The sequence below is a fragment of the Polyodon spathula genome, chromosome 4, assembly GCF_017654505.1.
Source record: "Polyodon spathula isolate WHYD16114869_AA chromosome 4, ASM1765450v1, whole genome shotgun sequence".
In the NCBI taxonomy this organism is placed as follows: Eukaryota; Metazoa; Chordata; class Actinopteri; order Acipenseriformes; family Polyodontidae; genus Polyodon; species Polyodon spathula.
In genome coordinates this window covers 21,557,817-21,580,064 of record NC_054537.1, presented here as the reverse complement: position 1 = coordinate 21,580,064, position 22,248 = coordinate 21,557,817, and the positions used below count along the sequence as shown (strand labels likewise).

Genomic DNA, 22,248 nt, shown 5'->3' with positions numbered 1-22,248 from the left:
GTGTCAATATTTTCCAGTGACTACCCACTAGAGATGGAGCCTCGAGACCTGGCCCCTGTTCCTCGTAGCTGGCTAACTCTCACGATAACTTGACAGAAGTCTGTCTTTTTCCGTTCCTCGAAGCAAGCTTAAACTCTAGCCAACTAAGTTACCATAGCAACACATTCTTAATCTTAAACCTGTTCCAGTGCAGGTTATCTTAAAGTTAGCCGGATCTGTGTATAAAAACTTGTACTTCTACCCAATGAAAGCACTTGACACACCCCTCGAAAATGGCACCACCCTTCCTTAGAGATCCCATAGATCAAGGAGCAATTTTAATTAGATTAACTTTTCGTAGGGAAAGAGTGCTGAGAGATTGCCAAGATCCTTAGCGTCATTCAGATGTTTTTGAATTTGAGCACTATAGATTCGGTCGACAAGGTATCATTTACCTAATAAATCTACTTGAGCCTTAAATTGCCCATACCAGCAGGCGCAGCCGTGTGTTGACAGTCACACAGACTATATGCATACAGCTGCGCTTTTTTGCTAGTGGTGCATTCCTCTGCTCAGTTGATGGCAAAACCGCTGCATGCCGTGCAGTCCGAAGGGTCTATCTCGCCCTAAAGAGATTTCTTAATGTGTTCATCCAGCAGCTGTTTATGAAGCAATTGCATCTCCTTTTCTAGTTTTCTCATTTATTAACAATTATTAACAATTAAAATGTGACTTGATAGTTGTGTGAGTACATAGCATAGTAAATAACTTTTTTCTGTCCTTTTGTTTTAGAAACTATGCAAGAAAATATACATTTACTTCTCCTATAGAGCAGAGCTTCCTCTTGAAAACAGGGTGCTGGCATCACTGTGGCTGCTGGCAAATCATTCCGACAGATTTCTACATCATGCCTTTCTGCAGTTTGTCAATGGCCTTATCAACCTAATGCATAAATACATCTGCTGGCCATCGTCAGATCAGTTCCCAGCACTGGCAGGTTTCCAAAGGAAAACTGGTTTCCCTGGTGTCATCGGCTGCATTGATGGAACACACATTCCAATCCGAGGCCCCTCGGAACACAAGGATTCATTCATTAATAGAAAAGGCCATGCAAGTTTCCACCTACAGGCAGTGTGTGATAGTGATCTAAAATGTACTAACATATTCACAGGCAATGTGGGTTCAATCACAGGCGGAGTGTTTACACATTTTTATATTTTGAAAATGCTTTATTGTTAAATAACATGAAATGCAAGAAAAAACATACAAGAAAAATATGTTAAAGAATTAGAAAAAAAATCAAAATATTAATATTATATTATACACCCCACTCTTGGGGTGTTATTTGTAGAGGTAGATAGAACAATAGTGGACACTAGTGGTGGCTTCATAGCAGAATCTCCAGCAAAAATGTCATCTAGTATAGTGCGTTGTCCCCGCCCTGTCCTTTCGTGCCATCACTGATGGTTTTGTATCTGAAAGCAGAAAATTCAGATATTTCTGTTGCATATTTCAAGTTAACAAAAAAAAACAAAAAAAAAACAACACACACACTTTGCAAACAAAATGTAGTGCTCCACTATTTGCATTGTAGATGTAATTAAGTTGTACCACAGCAGGGTAAAGGTATGTATTGCAGTATTTAAATAGCTAAAGGACTTAAGAAAAAAAAAAAATGCATTTAACAAAACACTTCATAAAGTGTTTGAAAGCTAGAACAAAAATAAATGAGTCACTATGTCTTTCAACACAAGCATACTATATACCTATGCTGAAGACTGCAACACAGTAATTGCTGCTGTTGAGGATTTTTGCCACCATCACCCATGCTTCTATGCGTTTAATTACTGGACTCACATTTTTCCTTGAGTTCTCTCTCTATAATCATCATGACAGCTGCATGAGGTACATAAAGAAATGTATATCTATCTATTTTATCTGTCTGTTGCCTGTTAATGTATCTGTCTGTCTACCCCTCTCTCTAAGATATACACCTAAGAGCTTGTAGAATTTCTGAATAAAATGTATAACATAAATACAGGTGTGTAATTGAGTTTAGTAAAGAGCCTGCCTCTTTTGGCTACGTGCAGTGCTCTGGTTCTGGATCCTCAACAGAGTGATAGACCTGCTGACTTCTTGATAAAACCATCTTGCTCAGAGCCAAATTTGTTAAGTTGCTCCCTTCAAGGACACCCTTGACAGATTCTTCTGAGACCTGTCCACCTACATAGACAAAAACATGCTTAACACATTACAATACATTTAGTATTACTAAATAATCACATTTAGTTTACATGCGAATGATGATTTATATGTTATTGAATATAAATTAATTGTTAAGTTTTAAACAGTTAAGTGCAGAAGTTTAAAGAAAGTAGGGATAACCTAACAACATTTTATTGACACTAAATTTACTAGTTTTGTATTCTGACAGCAGTCTGTATTATTATTATTAGGCTTCCCAGCCAGAATGACCAGAATGGCTTCGCAGCCAACCGTTACTACTACTACTACTACTAGAACTATTATTCAGCCAGTACTGTAAGGTAAGCTGGAGCCCAGACAGCGGTTTTAATTTGCAACATTATATCTACTGTAGTATATACTGTGGTTTTTAATGAGCAACATTGTCTATATACAGTGCTGAGAAAAAGTTTGTGAACTCCAGTGATAATTATGGAAATCCATAGTTTTACCATGATAGCCTTCTTGAATTGAAACCAGTCTTTTCTTAAATATCCAATAGGGTTTATATGAACTAATTCCATGCCTTTTGAAACAAAGTAATGTATGCATTAGACAAATAACGAATAATTAAGATCAGAAACTTTGTCAGTTTGGCCCCGAGTCGCTTCTACATGATCAATTACAACTGAATGGACAATAGAAAATCTGACCCTGACTCAAAACACTCTGCATAGTATTCAAGTCATCACTTGGAACTGAAGATCTCTATACACGAAAGACTACTGTACAGAGTTATCAGAATTTCAAGTACCGTTAACTGTAATTAAACATTGTGTGATAAACTCTAACAAGAAGGAGCAAACTTGAGCTATTTTGAGTGACACAATATCAATCCACTGTGCTGATGTGATGAGATGAAACGGTCAACATCCATTAATGGCACAGTAATTAACATACAGAGGGGTATTATAAAATCTTTACATTATTTCTGAATTATAGAACATATTTCAAGAATGCCCTGTGAGTGTGGGGATCCATCTACTGTATTTCACCTCTAAACTTCCTTCTTTGAAATGTGGTATATTACGTACCCTTTTCTCTCTTGTTTTGCTACACAAACCTTTCTGATTGAAAGACTCATTGTCAGCGAGTTTTTAATTTTTAATTTTTTAGATGGACTTTATTTTTTAAGGTCAAGGGCATTAAGAGAATAGAAGGAGTGTTATACAATCATTGCTTAATCAACTTTTTTTTTTTTCTTGAAGTACATTTTTTCCTTGTCTTGATTTATAATCACATACAAGCCATAATCAGCAGAGACTTTACTAATCAGGGCCCACTTTTAACACTTGTCCCTTTGATTAGGGATGATAATTACTCTTTTAAAAATGTGCTTGTGTCTTTCAGCATAATTTTATTTTTGTGAACTTGAACATCCCAGTGAATTGAGACTTTGACTAAGAAACTCTTGTCTTAACATATTGTAGCGCATCACACAGGACGAGGCAATCCACACAGGCGGAGGGAGGGCATGAACCTGGGACCTCTCGGGCATATCGCCGATACCCCTGTACAAAAGAGCCGGCTCCATTGCAAGGAGCATATATCGGGCTTATGTCTTTGTATGTGATTAAGTCACCTACCAGCCCTGCTGCTGCGTTCCCCATGCACGCTACAATATGTACTGTACAAGTATAGTAAAAAATATCTAATATTGAAGACAGAAGACAGAAGACAGAACTTTTTTAAATTACTATTTTGGAAACATAAAATATGTGCCACTCCACTTTCACAATTATCCAAATACCCCCCGCATCAATACACTGTACAATGCCTTTTGCATTTAAGGTTTTATAAGAGTATGGTAAATTGATTGTAGCTATCAAAATATTTCATAGCTCTTACAGGTTATAAACTGCCATTCATTACATATGGCTTAAATGTCCAGTTTTGAGAGAAACACATATTATTTTTAGTTTAAAACATTATATATGGTACTACACTGCAAGCCATGCTTTTAGTTTTTGTTGCACTTCTTTCCTGTCATTAACTAACCAGCTGATTCCCTATTGACTGACATAATTCAGCTAGTAACATCCTTTGTCCCCAAAGTGCAAATAACTACGAGAATAAGGCATAGAAACTGAGAGCTTCCTTTAATATAATACTAGCAGATATGTTTTAAAATGAAAATACAGTGTACTATAATATGTGTTTCTTTCAAAACTGCACATTTGAGATCTATTTAGTGAAGGAAGTGGGAAAACAGGAAGGATTTATGAACTACTTTTGTTCGCTATAATCACTTTTAAGTTTAATTTGTTGCACAATTAGTAGCCTTGGCTTAATCTGAGACTTAATAACTATGACTTCTTTCTTTTCAGTTTGGAATAACAAGCCCTCCCAAGAAGAAACCAGACCCAGTTACATCCGAGACTGTTGTTTTCTGGGGGCTTCGGTTATGGCAAGTCATTGGAGTTTTTTCAATGTTCGTTTTGGCAGTTAGTAAGTCACTTTTAACAATTTCTATTGTAAAATATTTAGAACTACTTTTTGTTGTACTGTAATTTTTCGTAGCATTAATTAATTACTAATCCTGAACTTAAAGCAATCAATGTGAATTACAGACTTACAAAATTTATTAGAACACTGTGAATACCTGAATGGCTTCCCTTTGATGATTTAGCTTCATGACGAAATCCTACTCAACTGATTCAGCTCCATGAAGCAAAAGATCCCAGCAAAAACATGAATAATAATAGTGCTGTTACATAAAAAATTCAAGGATCATACATATATTTGCGTTGCCCTGTGCACTGCCCATAAGTCAACCATTGTGCATGTAAACCTGTAAAACACTGAAAATCAAAATATTACAACTAAAGTTGGAAAGAGTTATGCGACAGAAAGAGGTGGCAAGTTCCAGGCTTATATATATATGTTTATTCCAAATTTACACTATATACACTGTATTATATAGCCTAATACTTAAATTGACCGATTCATAAATAGTGACAGAATTTTAATAGATATGATATGTGCTGTTTATTAACATTATTTGTACAACCCCTTACAGAGTCACTGATGAATGCTATGAGGAAGAGCCACTTGGTTGTTCATCCAAAAATATGTATGAATTTCCAGTCAATAGGGTACAATAAGGTATTGTAAAACGGCTCATTGTAAAGCATTGATGCCCATCTTAGGTTCAGACCAGAGTGTCAAAACATTGTATTATCATTTGCTGCTTGGCAGCTTTAAAGGGTTAATTGTGAATCTTTGTTCACAACTTATGTTTTCGTTGTTGATAGGCTTGACTAACTGAGATGCACACACAAAATTTCCTGTAATGCTGCTTGTCTTTGAAAAACAATCCCAATATGTTTCAGTCACAGCTGACTCATACAGCATGTTTCTACTTGTTTTAGTAATATAGTACTAAAATGGATGACTGTAGTATTAATCCACTGAGTGATGTTGCTGTAATGTGAAGTTAAACATGGGCGTGGTCTGTCTGCAATATACTTAGCTGACCAAACCACGTTGTGGGACTTGGCACCTTGCTCCAGTTTTCTGATTTTGTTGGTGTGTAGCTATGTTCCTGACCCCATTGTTTCAAACGTGTATGATTCAGTTTTACAACTGTGTGGGATGGGGAAGGTATTAATGGGGATAAAGTTAAATACAAAGTGAGGGTTGATGGGAATAAGCAAATTATTGGTAAATTGCTATTTTTACTAATTCCAAAGTTTACAATGCAACAGTGTTCTGTTGGTCTGGATGTTGTTCACTGAAAATCTTGGAGAAATACATGTTCCTGTTTCTATATATTGGATTTGTACTGTACATAAAATTATTTACTGTAGGCAGTTTTTTGTTGTACCTGAACTATGCAATGCTCCAAATAAGATCCTGCTCCACAAGATTGGACAAAGGTCAACCTTGTAAGTGCTTCCGTTTTCAGCTGATGATCAGACATGCCAACAGTCCCTACATGGTCGGGACAGTCCCGATTTCCTAGCAAATGTCCTGCATCCTGATGCCTAGGAAGAAACCTGTCAGGTCCAGCAAATGAAAATAGCATCTATCAAAGCAACAACAACAAAAGAAAGTGCTTGTTTAACAGTGACTGGAGTAAAACATGTCATTTATTCTGTGCAGTAGAGTTAGTGAAAACCACATGTTCTGCTTTTCGTGCAGCTGATCACTAGAAATTTTTATTATCATGATGGTCATATGGTGTTTAGCTGAGGGGAGGGAGGAGGGGGAGAAGTCTATTACTTGTATGACAATGAGTATTTGCGTTTTATAGGTATGACCCAGTTATTTTAAGCTTCCACAAATATGACCTGTACAGCTGAAAGTTTTTCTGTGTCAGGGGATCATTTGCTCAATTCACTAATTGTAAAACATAAGTCACAGAAAGTTTATTTTTGGTCAAAGTCTTTTTTTGTGCCACTAAAGCAGTCTCAAGTGCCTAGAACGAGAGGCCCTGACCTTAATGATCTACATATTCCTGCATGACTGCTTAACTGCTTAAACCAAATACATCAAATATGTTGCCTCAAATTTGCATAGAATTAAAAAAAAACCTTAGGGGCTGTTCACACCGAACACGGCGCACATGCCGTCTCCTTGCGTGTCGCTGCAGACCACTGTTCACACCGATCGCGGCAGGGGAAAGTCAGTGGGCGGTCTGTTGTTACGTCATGGCTGCATGTACAAGCAACAAACAGTAAATGCCAATGGGAAAGAAAACTGTTTTTATACAGAAGTCACAGTGTGTGTAGATATATATATATATATATATATATATATATATATATACATACACACACACACTGACTGTACAAAACATTAGGCACACCTGCTCTTTCCATGAAATAGACTGACAAGGTGAATCCAGGTGATCTCTTATTGATGCAACCTGTTAAATCCACTTCAATCAGTATAGATGAAGGGTAGACACAATTAGGACATGGATTGTGTATGCATGCCATTGTGGCAAAGTGGTTGGTAGGTGGAATGGGTGTAGCGGTGATGCGGTGCAGGAGTGACAGGCAGACAACGATAACACTATGCAACACAATTTTTGTTCCTGGGTAGTAAGTGTTATTTCCTAATTGCTTATGCCTCAAAAGTATAGAAAATGGCTATTATTCCCCAAAAACTTTACTTTTGTGACCAGGACAGTGATATTTCAAAATACCACTATTTCCAATGGGAAAACGGGCAAATTTGTGTCTTTTCGTTCACATAAAGTCATAAAAAAACAACATATGAATCCAAATTAACATGTATTTATACTAAAGTAATACAAAAATGACTACAAAAGATACGATTATACTGTATTTACAGTATAATCGTAAATCTCGAAAAACTACTCGCTTCTAAATCTTTTGTAGTCATTTTTGTATTACTTTAGTATAAATACACGTTAAGTTGGATTCATAAATTCATATGTAAATACAGTATAATCGTAAATCTCGAAAAACTACTCGCTTCTAAATCTTTTGTAGTCATTTTTGTATTACTTTAGTATAAATACATGTTAATTTGGATTCATATGTAAATACAGTATAATCGTAAATCTCGAAAAACTACTCACTTCTAAATCTTTTGTAGTCATTTTTGTATTACTTTAGTATAAATACACGTTAATTTGGATTCATATGTTGTTTTTTTCTGACTTTGTGAACGAAAAGACACACATTTGCCCGTCCCATTGGAAATAGTGATATTTTGAAATATCACTGTCCTGGTCACAAAAGCAAAGTTTGCGGGGAATAATAGCCATTTTCTATACTTTTGAGGCATAAGCAATTAGGAAATAAGACTTACTACCCAGGAACCAAAAAAAAAAAAAAAAAGTGTTACACGGTATAATCCAGTGAAAAGTGCTTTATTGCTTTTCCAGGTCTGGTGACCGACAAAGAAAACAATCCCCGGCAACACACAACGATGTGTAAAGCTCGGGGATAACAGAAACAGGGCACAGTCCCGAACAAAGATAAACAGACGGTTACCAGTCCTGAGTGAGTGCGTCGTGAGGGTAGGTGGTGAAAACACGGATACGGACAGTGCTGACTGACCCTTTGCGACAGCTCCGGAGTAGTGCTTTAACTCTCTACAGTGAAACAAAACACAGACAGATAATAAATAAACACAACACGTATCAAAAACACTGCGAGTTCCACTCTCGCTCTTTCTTTCTCCAAGTGTTTTACCCAAACGAAGGAAAAGATCAGCATTACCCTGGCCCCTATATGTACTCCCGCATGACATCTAGGTAAACGGTTGCAGCTGCCTCATTACTTGCAGCAGCCCCTCGTTTACCTTTCAGGTCAATACGGTCCTACAACCTAGTCTCGCTTCCTTCCCGGCTGACCGACCTCCCGGTCCCGGAAACGAACTGTCAGGCCAGCCCTTCCAGATACTTCTCCTCTCGTTCTTTAGCGCCCTCACAGGTCGGGAGGGAGATTTATCACCAGAACTCATTGTATTTCCGTCACAGCCATTCAGAGGGGAAATGGGCAAGAACAAAAGATTTAAGTGCCTTTGAATGGGGTATGGTAGTAGGTGCCAGGAACGCCAGTTTGAGTGTGTCAAGAACTGCAACGCTGCTGGTTTTTTTCACGCACAGCAGTTTCCCATGTGTATCAAGGATGGTCCACCACCCAAAGGACATCCAGCCAACGGAAGGCCAGTGGTCGAAAATGGCTCATTGATGAAAGAGGCCAAAGGAGGCTGACACAAACTGTGTAGAGCAACAAACAGTTAGTCAACTGACAGTCCAGTACAACATTGGTGCCGAAAGACCCATAAAAAAAAGAATGCATAACTCGTCGTACCTTGACACGAATGGGGTATGGCAGCCGACAACCTAACAGAGTTCTACTTCTTTCAGCAAAACACAAGAAACTGCGGTTGCAGTGGGCTAAGGAACGAAAACACTGGACACTGGACACTTGGAAAAACATTGCCTGGTCTGATGAATCTCGGTTTGTGCTGTTTCATACTGATGAGAGGACGAGGGTTTGGAGAAAACCACATGAGTACATGCATCCATAATGCCGCGTGTCAACGTTGCAGGCTGGTGGTGGTGGTGTGATGGTGTGGGGTGTGTTTTCATGACACACATTGGGCCCCTTGATAAAAGTGGAGCAACGTTTGAATGCCACAGGATATTTGAACATCATTGCCAATCAGATTAATCCCTTCATGGCAGCAGTGTATCCATCTGTTAATTGATTTTTTCAGCAGGATAATGCCCCATGCCACAAGGCTAGGATTGTCCAGGAATGGTTCCATGAACATGACAATGAATTCAGCTTACTGCAGTGGCCTGCCCAGTCACCAGATCTCAATCCAATTGAGCATCTGTGGGATGAGATGGAATGAGCTATTCGGAGTAGAAATCCACTACCAGCCAACTTGACACAACTGTGGGAAGCATTGGACTCAACATGGACCAGCATCCCTGTGGAAAGCTTTCGACACCTTGTAGAGTCCATGCCCTGATGAATTGAGGCTGTTCTGAGGGCAAAGGGGGGTGCAACTTAGTATTAGGAAGGTGTTCCTAATGTTTTGTACACTCAGTGTATATAATTTAAAGTAATGAGCTAAACATTATATGTTTTTTTTTTTTTTATAAAACCTAATTTTAACCCCACACACACACCATCACAATCCCCCCACAATTACACAAAATATCAGGCAATTGTGTTATTTAAAATAAAATAAAAATGTGCTACTTTTAAAAAATTTGATAATTTCTTTGTGAGTTTCGCCTGGTTTGCTGGGTATAGGCAAAGACAGTGGGAGTTAAAATCATATCAATGGACTTTTGGTGGGGGGCGGACTGTAAACGTGGCAACAATCAGTAGTACTGTGCATCTAACAACACAAGAATTGGAACAATCAACACTAAACAAAAAAGATAATTGTAATCGCCCTGCTCTACCAAAGAAAAAAAAAAGAAAGATCGCTGTAGGTCCATGACACCCTCAAGAAAAGAAAAAGGTACGGCGAATATCATCGGCTGATACAGGAGCTCCGGTTTGATGAAGGCAGATTTCAAACCTACTTAATGCTGTATTATACAACTCTGGAGAATCAGAAATCAGAACCACAAGCTTTTCCTCCATTGTACTTTTTTTTTTCTTGCTAAGGAGCCTCCTACTTTCCCCTGATTGGTTGCTGGTAGTTTACGTCACGGCACGGCGTGGCAAAAGTTGAAAATATTTTATCTCCTGCACGCCGCTCTGCGGTGCCGCTTGAGTGCTGCTTCCCGTGACCGCCATCGTTGAAAATAATTGCTTTTGCCGCACAGCATTGCAGTGCCGCGTTTGGTGTGACAAGCCCTTAAGTCTGCAATATATGTAAATATAAGTTATGTGAGAATGACGTAAAATCACAGAGCAACAATAATGGGAAGCAGAGTTCTCAAGGGGCCTGATCCTGGATGTCTATGCAACAGACTTGTTACTCAGTGCTGGGGCTGCATTTGTCAACTTGCCCATTAAACCTGCCTCCTGTATGTTCCTGGAATGGCAACATTTGCAGAAAGTACTCAAACCGCATGGTGTCATGACAGATTGGGTCTGAAGAGAGAAGTGTGCATCGTATTGTGACAAGCAACAGGACAGATTGTGCCTAAAGAGACGTGTGCACAGTAGTGTGACAAGCAACAGACATGCAACAGTGTTCTAAATCGCTTCAGCACTGCACAAGACATGCATTTGTTTTCTCTGGAACAATGTGCTGGGAACTACCTGGAGTCGGTCAGTTTATATTGCATTATTCTATAACAGTTATTCCAGAATTGGTTGAATTAGTTGAACTGAGAGAACAAAGAAAACTAAAATTGGGAAACCACACCAAACATCATCTAGACTGAAAAACTTCTATTCTTCTTTTTTTTATTTTTAACCTTCTTGTACCCGTAGGAGCCAACTTCCAACGCAATGAGTTAGAAACAGACTCTTTAAACTCTCTTTAGTTTGTGTTCAGGTATCAGCATGAAAATGATTTACATTCTACACACAACTTAATCAACAATACATATTTTCCATCAATTCAGACTTTCAGACTTCCAGAATTCCAGACTTCCATATCTGTTGACTATATTCAAAAGAACACATGTAAAACACAGCATGGGTGTGCTTTTACACAACTGTGCTGACAAATTAATCTCTCTATTAGAGAGGGAAAAACGTGTTTCAGTCCAATGGCATTCTCTCCATTAGGTTAAATCAGGAAGCACACTTAGACCTGCTGGTCTGTCCAGCATTGTGAACGGATGCAATCTTTTGATTAGTGCATAATGAGTCTATGCAATGCAATGGCTTTTAAAACAGAATCATATATAGTCTGTGCTGTAAAATAACTCTGACATTTGTCCTCCTATATGACCTATTTTACATCTCGAGAACACAATATGTTATTCCCTATAATGTAAATCAGTTTTTATTATACTTTACCATTATATTAACATCTTATTTGCTTACTTAATGATATAGAGGTCTTACATACAATTTATCCTTTTTCATTAAACTTTTTATTGTCTAGTTCTTGTTCTATTCTATATTTTACGATGATTCACTTTGTAACTCCTTGCTGTTAGTTAAAGTCTTCCAGACTTCATTTTCACTTTGGTTCCTGTAACCATAATATAAATTCACTTTATGTGCAGCAGGTATTAGGATCTTACTTCACACTCACACTCACTTTGATGCACACAAAACATTTGCACAGGGTAAGGTAAAATCAGAGAGGAATACAATTATTTTACCAGCATAGCACTAGCAAGAAACTACTTGTAACAAAAAAAAAAAAAATGCTCCTTCCTCAGCTGTTTCTTGTCTGTTACAATTGTTTTTAAAAACATATTTTGCAGGGTCCTACAGTACTCCCCATTGTACTATGCATCTCCTTTGCCTGCGCCAAATGTTCTATGAACATCAACAGCTCCAGAAGAATAAATCCTTAAATCACAATTTTGCCCCAGACTTTATTCTTAGTTTAAAGTCCCTATGAGACTGCTAAAGTTCAATGAATTCAGTCTCCAATGAGACGATTACAATATTATTTATCTAATTCAAAGAGTGGATTTTTCTTTAGCATCAGACGATTCAATGACTTGAATGTCCCTTCTACAACACTACAGGGCAGTCTTGTCCTACATTTGTTCCTCCATTCATTGTTCCGTCCCAGCAAGAAAACTGCTTGACACATCATGGGTGGAGTTCTAACTAGAATGCAAAGAAAAGATGACAGAGTACATTGTGTCTATTTAATTAATTGTTTGTATACAATTACATCTGGTATCTACACATACTGTTTTTCTGTACACTGATAAGAAAGGTCTTAAAGAATGTTTTCATCCCAAAAAAAAGAGAAATATATTATTTTTTAAGTCTGAATAAGAACACAGATTTGCTTTTTTTGCTTTACATTAACATGATCTCTTAATCAAGTGTATAGGTTGTGTAGGTTGTAAGGAAAATAAGAGTTTTAAAAATGTACAATTACAATTTTCTCTTTTCCTTAGTAATCACATTGTGTTGCATCTTCAAATGTCGAATCCCAAGGACGAAAAAGGAGATTGAGGCACGCTTTGCACAAAGACAAGCAGCTAAAAAGTACGCCGACACACTGGAAACCGTACCGCCGCTAAACGAACTGACAGACATACCCGGAGGTAAGACAGGCTGGTTACTTTAATGATAACCGAGAGTCGTTCCGCAACAAACCTTGAGGAATTTTTCTTAAGTATTTGAAAAAAGATAATAAAAATGACAGGACATTGCATCTTCATAAACTAGAACTAGCAAAGCCGTAAGGTCATCAAGGACACATCTTTAAATACCGAAATATAAATTTAGACTTATTATGATTCAGCATACAAGAAAACCAAGCAGGATAAATACAGTATAATAGAATATAATCTATAAAGACCAGCCACAAATAAAAGGGCATTTTCTGTCAATTTATTGATTCATATATGATGTTATAAATGCTAGAATCTTCAAATATGCATATTTTTTTAGTCATAGCATCAAGCACCAGACAAGTACCTTTAACTACTCTTTCACAGTATCTGTTCAAATGTGCAATTCTGCACTGACTCATTCCCCCTCTTTCTTTCTTTCTTTCTCTCTTTCTTTCTTTCTCTTCTTTTTCTCTTATTTTCTTTTCCTGAATGGCAGGCTCCTCTTATTCTGCCTCCCTTCCGACCATCTCTGGTCAGGTTCAGTCGAGGAGCATCATCCCTCTTCCTGTTGTGAAAGAGGAGGATGAGATGACTCTTCACTGAAGCTATGGGCCGGGCTGCTTTTCTTCCGTTCTTCCCTGTTTAGCTTCCTGATGACTCTTCTTCCAGGCACTGGCTATAAAAACTTTTGGAAGCACAAAGCAGAAAATTGTTAGTTTTCTGTTCATGTTTCAGAAACTGCAGATGGAATGTCATTTTACATAATCTTCATTATAAAAAAAAAGGATGAAAAAAATACATTTTATCAACAACAATTTTCTAACATTAGTGTTTAATGGTTTTATTAATACAATGCCAATCAAACTATTGGACCTAATTTACAAGCTTAAACTTGTGTGTTATTCACATAGTGTTTCCAGCAACTAAGTTTGAAATTCATAACATTTTTCTTGACATATATTATATATATATATATATATATATATATATATATATATATATATATATATATATATATATATATATATATCTGCAATATACACAATATAGACGTTTTAGTGGTTAGGATGAAAGGAAATGGATTGAATTTATAAAGTCGAAAGACACTTGTGTTACTCGGAGTATTCACGTTACTAATCAAAACATTGTGACTTTGTCTAAACATAGGAAAGTTTTGTCAACACATATTTATTTATTTTTATTTATTTATTTATTTATTTTTAGTTAGGATACTGGTAATGTAGCCTCGGGAAGAATATTGTATTTCCTGAGTTGATTAGTTTGCATGTTAATACACTAGAAAACTTATGTGCCCCTATGTTACCTATTTTAAAATGTTGTGATTATTCATAATTGTTTCTTTTTAATACATAGTTTTAAATCATTATTTAAAGAAATTGAATTATAATTCAATTTTCTTAGATTTTATAAATAAACAATATAGTTACTGTTTTGTATTATTTGACAGAATGTTGCCATCTATCAGCGGAAGGTTTGTCTTTTGTTTGACTACACTATTTACATGCAGGCAACACAAGCTGTTTACATGACAAGACAGTAAGCATGTACAGCCAGATTCACTGATAATCTGAGTCTGCATAATGGTAATTTAGAAATGTAGCACTCAATATCTCAGAAGATTTGCCTGCAATGCAATGGCTGATTGTTAGAATAGTCTATGAGATATCAAATGTTGCTTACAATGACATCATAGAGGGCTACTAGTTACAGTAAACACAGAGTCTTCACAATTAATAAGGAGGCTGTGTGTTCCTGTGGTTAAAGAAACAGGGTTGTAATCAGCAGGTTCAAATCCCAGCTCAGCCACGAACTCATTGTGTGACCCTGAGCCAGTCACTTAACACTCCTTGTGCTCCGTCTTTCGGGTGAGACGTTGTTGTCAGTGACTCTGCAGCTGATGCATAGTTCACACAACCTTGTCTCATATCTTGTAAAGTGCTTTGTGATGGTGATCCACTATGAAAGGTGCTATATAAAAATAAAGATATAGATATAATAATAATAATAATAATAATAATAATAATAATAATAATATAAATAATAATAATAATAATAATAATAATAATAATAATAAACATTCAAAGTTCCATTTCAGGTAATTTTTCAACAAAACCTTAAAAGAACCAGCCAAAGAATTCCAGCTGGCCTCAGCAGTAGCCAAACAGAAATCTTAATTGTATTAAAAACATGGCTTGTGACCCACATGGATTAAACATCTTTGGCTGAGAAATGACTAAGGAAACACAGGGATTGTCAGAGACGAGCTGGAATACCAGATGGCCATTCTATTAAGATTAATATTTAGCGAGACTGGTGTAACAGCAGAAAGAGGAAATACCCTGCCTTTATCCTTGCACTTGGTTTTATGAAAACTGTGTTGGGCAGTTTCATTGTACACAAATCAGCACAGTAAAATTCTGCAAATGTGCTCTAGTATCCAAATAGTGATTGATTTAATATTCATAATATTGCTGTTATTATAATTATTTGTATGAAACACACAATACAAAAATCATCATCACACTACTACTACTATTTCCCTACTGATTACAATATTAAATGGACAAATATAAATTGTGACACCAGGAGGCAGTGTGGTCCAATGATTAAAGTCGAGGGCTTGTAACCCCAAGGTCACCAATTCAAATCCCATATCTGCCCCTTACTGACTCATTGTGTGACCCTGAGCAAGTCACTTAACCTCCTTGTGCTCTATCCCATGAGATGTTAAATCAGTGTCCTATTGCAAGTGACTCTGCATATAATGCAATTCACAGTCTACCTCTGTAAGCACTTTGTGATGGTGGTCTACTATGAAAGATGCTATATAAAAATCAAGTTATTATTATATATGTACACCTCCACTAGATCCCTTTGGATAATAAGACTATAGTCAATACTTTTTTTAGTTGGTTAAGTTTGTGAAGTGAATATGAATTGCAGTTGAAATTAGTTGTAATTAGGGGCACTTACAGCACTTCTAATTACATGTTAATAATCTGAAATTAAAGCAAAGAAACAGGCTTAAAGTATTCAACTTTATAAATTATCAGCATTGAAATGGTGGGTAACATTAAAGACAAAAAAATTAAGTAGAAGGGCCTTCAATGTAAAGTCTTAACTTATATTTGTCTGCATCTCACTAGCAACCCTACACATTTGACAGATCTGGTTTTGAATACAGTACCCCTTTCTTTAAAAGGCTCTTTAAATGAGTATATTTGTAAATCTGTACAATGTTAGTGTTTGGGGTCACACTACTGTCTGTATGGAAATTTACATTGCATTAGATGTTAACTTTACAGTAAAAAATTATAGAAATAGCAAAGGTTGCATTTGATTTGGGGTGATGTTACAGGTATTGACTGCATTGCCAAGGGTATCTATTGAACACACAGTTCATACACTACTCTCTTAATAGCAGACTGTGGTTAGGACAGCCAAGGGTATTGTTCTCAAAAATAATTTTAACTAGAACATATATTTAAATCAATATTAGATGAAATTCAGTACTAGGAATGGTTTAAAAAGTGTTGACAGCTGGCAAACAATCTGAAAATCCTCTCTAAGTGCAGTAGTGGCCAGAAGAGCATTTTAAATGACTGTGGACTGTGGAAGAAAACCACTAGCTAATTGTCAAATGATTTCAAGAGGAATGTAACTGTTCTGAAAATTTTGTGATAACTCTGTTTTCAGTCAGACAATCTTGTGTTAAATAACCACCTTTATTATAATACATATATACATATAATGCAAAAGCAATGAATACAAACAATGGTTGAAGAAAACTAAAAAATAGAATAAGAATAGTTGGAGCACTGCTTCATCCTTTGGAGCATCCCAGTGACGCCTGCTAAAAAACAAAGAATAAAATAATAAATCTATGTGACGTGTTCAACCTGGTGAACAAAAACTATTAGGCAGAGAAGCATCGTATTCTCCCCACCCCACCCCACTCCACTCCACTCCACTCCACTCCACCCCACTCCCTGCCCTTTCGGACAAGGCTGGGAGTGAGGTGGTAATTCGAAAGCACGACAGGGATGTGTTTGAGCAGTAGGTTTGTATCTCTAATAGGCTGATGGAAACTTGCTGGTAATTGGCTTGTAGAATGACCAATGAATAAATGTGCTGTACTAGGAACTGCATTAGTGATACTATAGATTTCCTACTTGAAACCTTGCAAGCTTTATATCATTGCTGTCACACCAATAATTTTGACCTAACTAGAAGAGGTCAGCATCATGTTTGTTCTCAAAAACAACTTTCTAGCAAATGGTATCATCAGTAGTAGATGTACTACTCTTGAATGCACCATGTAAAGTTTCATAAAGTAATTCCAATTACTGCATTTCTTCAGGTTTGTTTGAAAAGCTGAATGTTTTCTATGATTTCTCTCTTATTCTTTGATGCAATCAGTAATAAGTGGACAGTGCATTAAGGATTTCAAATCAAGTAATGTAATCTCTGTTCTTCTATATTCCTGTAAAAATGCCAACTACTATATTACATTTGTTTCATTGCTATGACAATAGGGACACCAGCAGTTTAGACACAGGGTGTGCTCATTAAATACATTTCTAGAAGCTGGGAGCAGCAGAACATCGATATAAAACATGAAGAGTCTGAATGTAAATCAAGTTACTCTTACAGGTCAATTCTGATTTAGTGTCCATTGTGTTCATTTACTGCTCTCTCCCTCTCATGTGACAAGAACATCTAAGCAGAAAAATGCAGAGAATATAGTTGGAAAACCAAATTACATTCCGCTATGCTTCTCAGCTGAATGACAATTCTTGCTTAATACAGCTGGGGAAACTAAATGCCAGGTAACTAGGTGTGGCATTTAGAAAAGTAAATCTAATTCTGTACCACTTAAATTTTAATAAAATCATTGAAATACCATATTTTGCATATTTGTTCAAAAGCCAAATGCTTTCTATGCCTTATCTATTTATGTTTTTTTTATTACACACATAATTACAACAGTTTTCTAGGGTCCTCAGTCAAAAAATGGGCCCTTTAAATGCTGAAAGTTTTGCCTCTGTATGTGTGTGCAGTTAATCTCTTTTTATTTATATTTCTATTACTGAATACTGATATGAAAAAAAAATAAAAAATATGTGTGTGACATTTTGATTTAGGTACTATAAAATGCTTTATAGTGTATAAACTGCAAATAATAGCCTCTGGTACAGATTTGTTACTAGCAGTGTAAACACATTCCAGAATGAAATAACACATGCACAATGAAATCATGTATTTAAGTTAATATGATGTCAGTATCAATTATTGATGCATTCAATAATTTATACAACACTTAATTAGGGGTGTGCAGAGAACACATTACTCCCATTCATACTCAAAATACATTTTATTCTTATTTATATATTTCATTTCTTTATTTACTTTACATTTTGTATTGCTTAACAGAACACAAAAACATGACACGCTATGTACATCAAATGAACTACATGAACACTGCACTGTTTTGCAAACAAACTAAAGATGTCACATGTCTTTGATTATTTATTTTTTTTTAAGCAACTTGATGGTGTCGCTGTATCTCTCCATTTCTTTTTCAAACAAAATAAACTTTGGCTTATGTTCTAAACCTGTCACATTATGAACATGGTATTTACGGTACCAAAAATAATTCATAGATTAATTCCGTATATAACATCCTGTTTCATGATGTCAGTTTTTGTTTTTTAGTAAAGAAGGATATCAACACCACCAAATCGTACTTGTTTGCCTGACATTCTCAGTATATAATGCTGCATATCATTCCGAAAAATAATGTAAAAACACAATTAAATAAATATGATTGCAAAACACACAATTGTAATCTATGTCAATTTTAAATCTAGCCAAGACGCTTTTTGCTCGGTAGATCCTATGAACAATTTTATATAAGATGCTTCTTTAACCTTAATCTTCCAATCTACAGTATATATTGAATTCCAATAAGAATTTGCAGCACCACTTGTTATGTGATTGTTAAATTTAAGATGCACCATGTGCCTCAGAAACCAATACTTGTACAAATACTTGTACTGGGATGGCGTTAAAGGAAATGAGCGGTGCCAAAACAGAAAGCACTGTTACATGCATCTCTGGCTTTGATTTTCACTCAGAAAGTGACCATACAGTGTTTTAATGTTTATTTCACCTGTCAATGGCAATAATTGAGCTCACAGGCGTAAAGGGGTACATACATACATTGTTAATTTATCATTTAAGGCAAAAGAATGACAAAAAACAAGTTAATATTTAAACAGTTCTATATTGAATATATGTTGTGCTAAGCGTAAAAAATATTGTACTTATTTATTTAAAAAACAAAACCATGCTATCAACAGTAAATGCCTTTAAAATACCACAAACAGAAATATAAACTACAACAATAATATTATATTGTACTTGCAAACATAACATGTACAAAATCTAAAAACAAACAAACAAGAAAAAAGATAGGCTCCATGCTTTGAAATAGAAGACAATGACAATCCAAATAGTGCAGTTATCAAAGTCTCAAACTTTGTCACATTCACTCCAAATTGCCTGTCGTCTCTCTCGGGCATCAATTCTACAAGTAAAAAGAGACTGCGCAATACTGGTAGCCTAGTATGTGAAAGACATTTTTTTTTTTTAAACTGTCAGAATAAAATATTTCTGTAGGTGGTAATAAGCAGGCTACTGTAAATAATGCAGTACATCATTTCTACATCTATCCCAGCTCTCCTGCAACTCTCAGAAGTCTATTATGCAAGTAAACAGGAACGGCATGTGATAGCCTATCAGTATATCAAAAAAGACAATAGTGTATTGTATCAGGTAATAAGCAGAACACTGAAGAGAATGCAGTTATCAAATACAGTGCTGGAAACGAATGCATTATACACAGATAGATGCATAGTTGTATGATAGATGTACAGTTTTATAATTTATGGATAAATTAATGTTTAATCACATGTAAGGCTATCCTGCAATCTTCAAAGCATCATGATATATGTTAATTTGAAACAAGCTGGGGTGCATTTACCCCTTGTCGTTAAAAATATATATATATTTTTTATCGTTTTGAAGTCCTTTCCCCCCCTGAGACAGTGTGTGTGTTTTTTTTTTTTTTTTTAAAGATTTGCAATGTGAAATATGTAACATGTTCATGGTTTCTGAGGCGGAAGAAAGTAGCTCTCCACACCCCAAGTGGTTTTTATTTATTTATTTATTTATTAATATACTGTGTTGACTTTGTTACAGGGACATTTCTCCTTGCTCAGGTTTGATAACTGACCACAGTAATAAGAGGCAAAGCTAAATCAAATTAAATTCACATGTGTCACTGGCTGCTATCGGCAAATACAAACATAAGGGCAAGGTCCTTAAAGTTGCTCTTCATTTGTCATTAGCATTAGCTTTCAGTTCAGTCATGGTGCCAAAAGGGGTTAACAGTTGCATGTCTCTTAAAAAAGAAACAAATCAACCGTCTGATAGACAGCCCGCATCTATTTTCCTGCCGTTTCATTTATTGTGCACCTTTTCATTTTTTCCTGTTGCTTCGATGTTTAATGGTTCATTTTCTTTTGAGATCTCAGTCGTTATTTGCATTGTGTGCCATAGATTATGTAAGCGCTTATGGGAGTGCAGATAATTATATCTACTATTGCTAATTATGATAAATTGTATATTAATAAGAACATAGTCATAACTTTCATCCCAAGTTGCTACCGGTAACTCAACAATTTGCATCATTAACTACTCGTCCATGCTGTAATTGCAGAGAATGTTAATAGTCTATTCAAATTTATTCAGCAAAGGAAATACGTTGCTATAGCAAGCAGTAAAACGTACAATTTAGTATACAGAAATTTTGTTTTGAACATATATGGGATGTATAGACAAGGTGTCTTTCAGTCATGCTTTTTTTAGGGACACTTTTTTTAGTCTAGTAGCAGTTAACGACTTGCTTACTAACACAATAACAAATGTTGTACATATATTGATAATGATTAATTAATATTTAGACATTTATAAAGGAATAAAAAAATGTTTAGATAAAACTATTGAGCAAATATCAAATCTCCAGGATTATGTACTCCAAATTGTTCATATCACTGAAATGGTGGGGAGGGTGTGTGTGTGTATGTGTTTGTGTGTGTTTACAAGCATTTTAATTGAATATTAAAAGTTATTTTAAAAACTGACACATTATTCACTAGTGAGCACCACAAATCATGCACTCTTGTTCGTCTGCTTGCACTGCATTTAATCTGTCTGTCCTTAGCCTGGAAAAGCCAAACAACAGTGTTACTTTTTTCTTTTTTTTTAATTCACATGTATAACATTGTGTGTTTCTAATATTCCTTGAAATGTATTATTTTTATGATTTTCCTTTGCAGCTGCAAAACCCGAAGAAAATAAAGCAGAAGTGCCCACAGTTTCTGGGAAAGTGGGTGGGGATAAGGCAGGAGGCAACAAGAAAGATGGCAACAAGAAGAAGAAGGAAGGGAGCAAAAGCACCAAGGAAGGGGCAAAGGCCGAGGGAAAGGGCAAGGAAGGAACCGGCAAGAAGGCAGGAGAGAAGGGAGGTGAAAAGGGACTGCCAAAGAAAGAAGGACCTGCAAAGGGAGGAAAAGCAGCTGGCAACAAGGGAGGAGAAAGAGGTGGAGGTAACGTCAAGGCTGGAGGGAAAGTAGGAGCCAATGCTAAAGGGGGAGCTAAGAAACCGCCAGCAAAGAAGTAATCACTGGTTATTAACAGCAAAATTAAGTCAAACAAAGGTGATTTTTTGTATGGGTGCTGTTTATCCAAATAGAATACTCACTGCACTTGTGGACGGCACTGTTCTAGAACATTAGATGTTGAAGGAGAAATTTTGCTGCTCATTAACTTTTGCTAAGCATTTTTTCCATGAACAATCCACTAATAAATGGAACAAAAGAGAATGGTTAATACCTTTCACAGCAAGGATGCAAGCAAGGATGTTATATTTTCTATGGATATTACCATATAACGAGAAATTTTGCCTGGTATTAAATTTGGCAGATTTGCTACCTTGGTAGATTTTTGAATTGGCGTTTTTCACTTAGCACTTTCACAAAGAAAAATGCCACAGTTTTGTATTTCTACTTTTAATTTAAAAAACATTCAAATACATGTTTACTTAATGAAATCTGTCTTCTAAAACAGTATCTCATTTACAGTAACTCATTAAAGCATCTACAATGTGTCACTGCTGCAACTTGGATAAGAACAAAAAAGGTCTTCAAAGAATCACAGCATTATCATTATATACTGTAGTCCTTAATTTTAAGATACCAGTAATTGGAAAGGATTAGTAGCTG

The 22,248-nt window shown here is 36.0% G+C and overlaps 1 protein-coding gene across 1 annotated transcript; it reads left to right on the top strand.

Annotated features, from left to right (window-relative positions):
* Nucleotides 1–3,697: 3,697 nt before the first annotated feature.
* On the top strand, nucleotides 3,698–21,647 carry LOC121313901 (transmembrane inner ear expressed protein-like). Its single transcript, XM_041246686.1, has 5 exons — nucleotides 3,698–3,736; nucleotides 4,551–4,671; nucleotides 12,719–12,868; nucleotides 21,304–21,567; nucleotides 21,604–21,647. Exons 1-5 carry the CDS (start codon nucleotides 3,698–3,700, stop codon nucleotides 21,645–21,647), a joined length of 618 nt encoding a protein of 205 aa, XP_041102620.1.
* The last annotated feature ends 601 nt before the right edge of the window (nucleotides 21,648–22,248 follow it).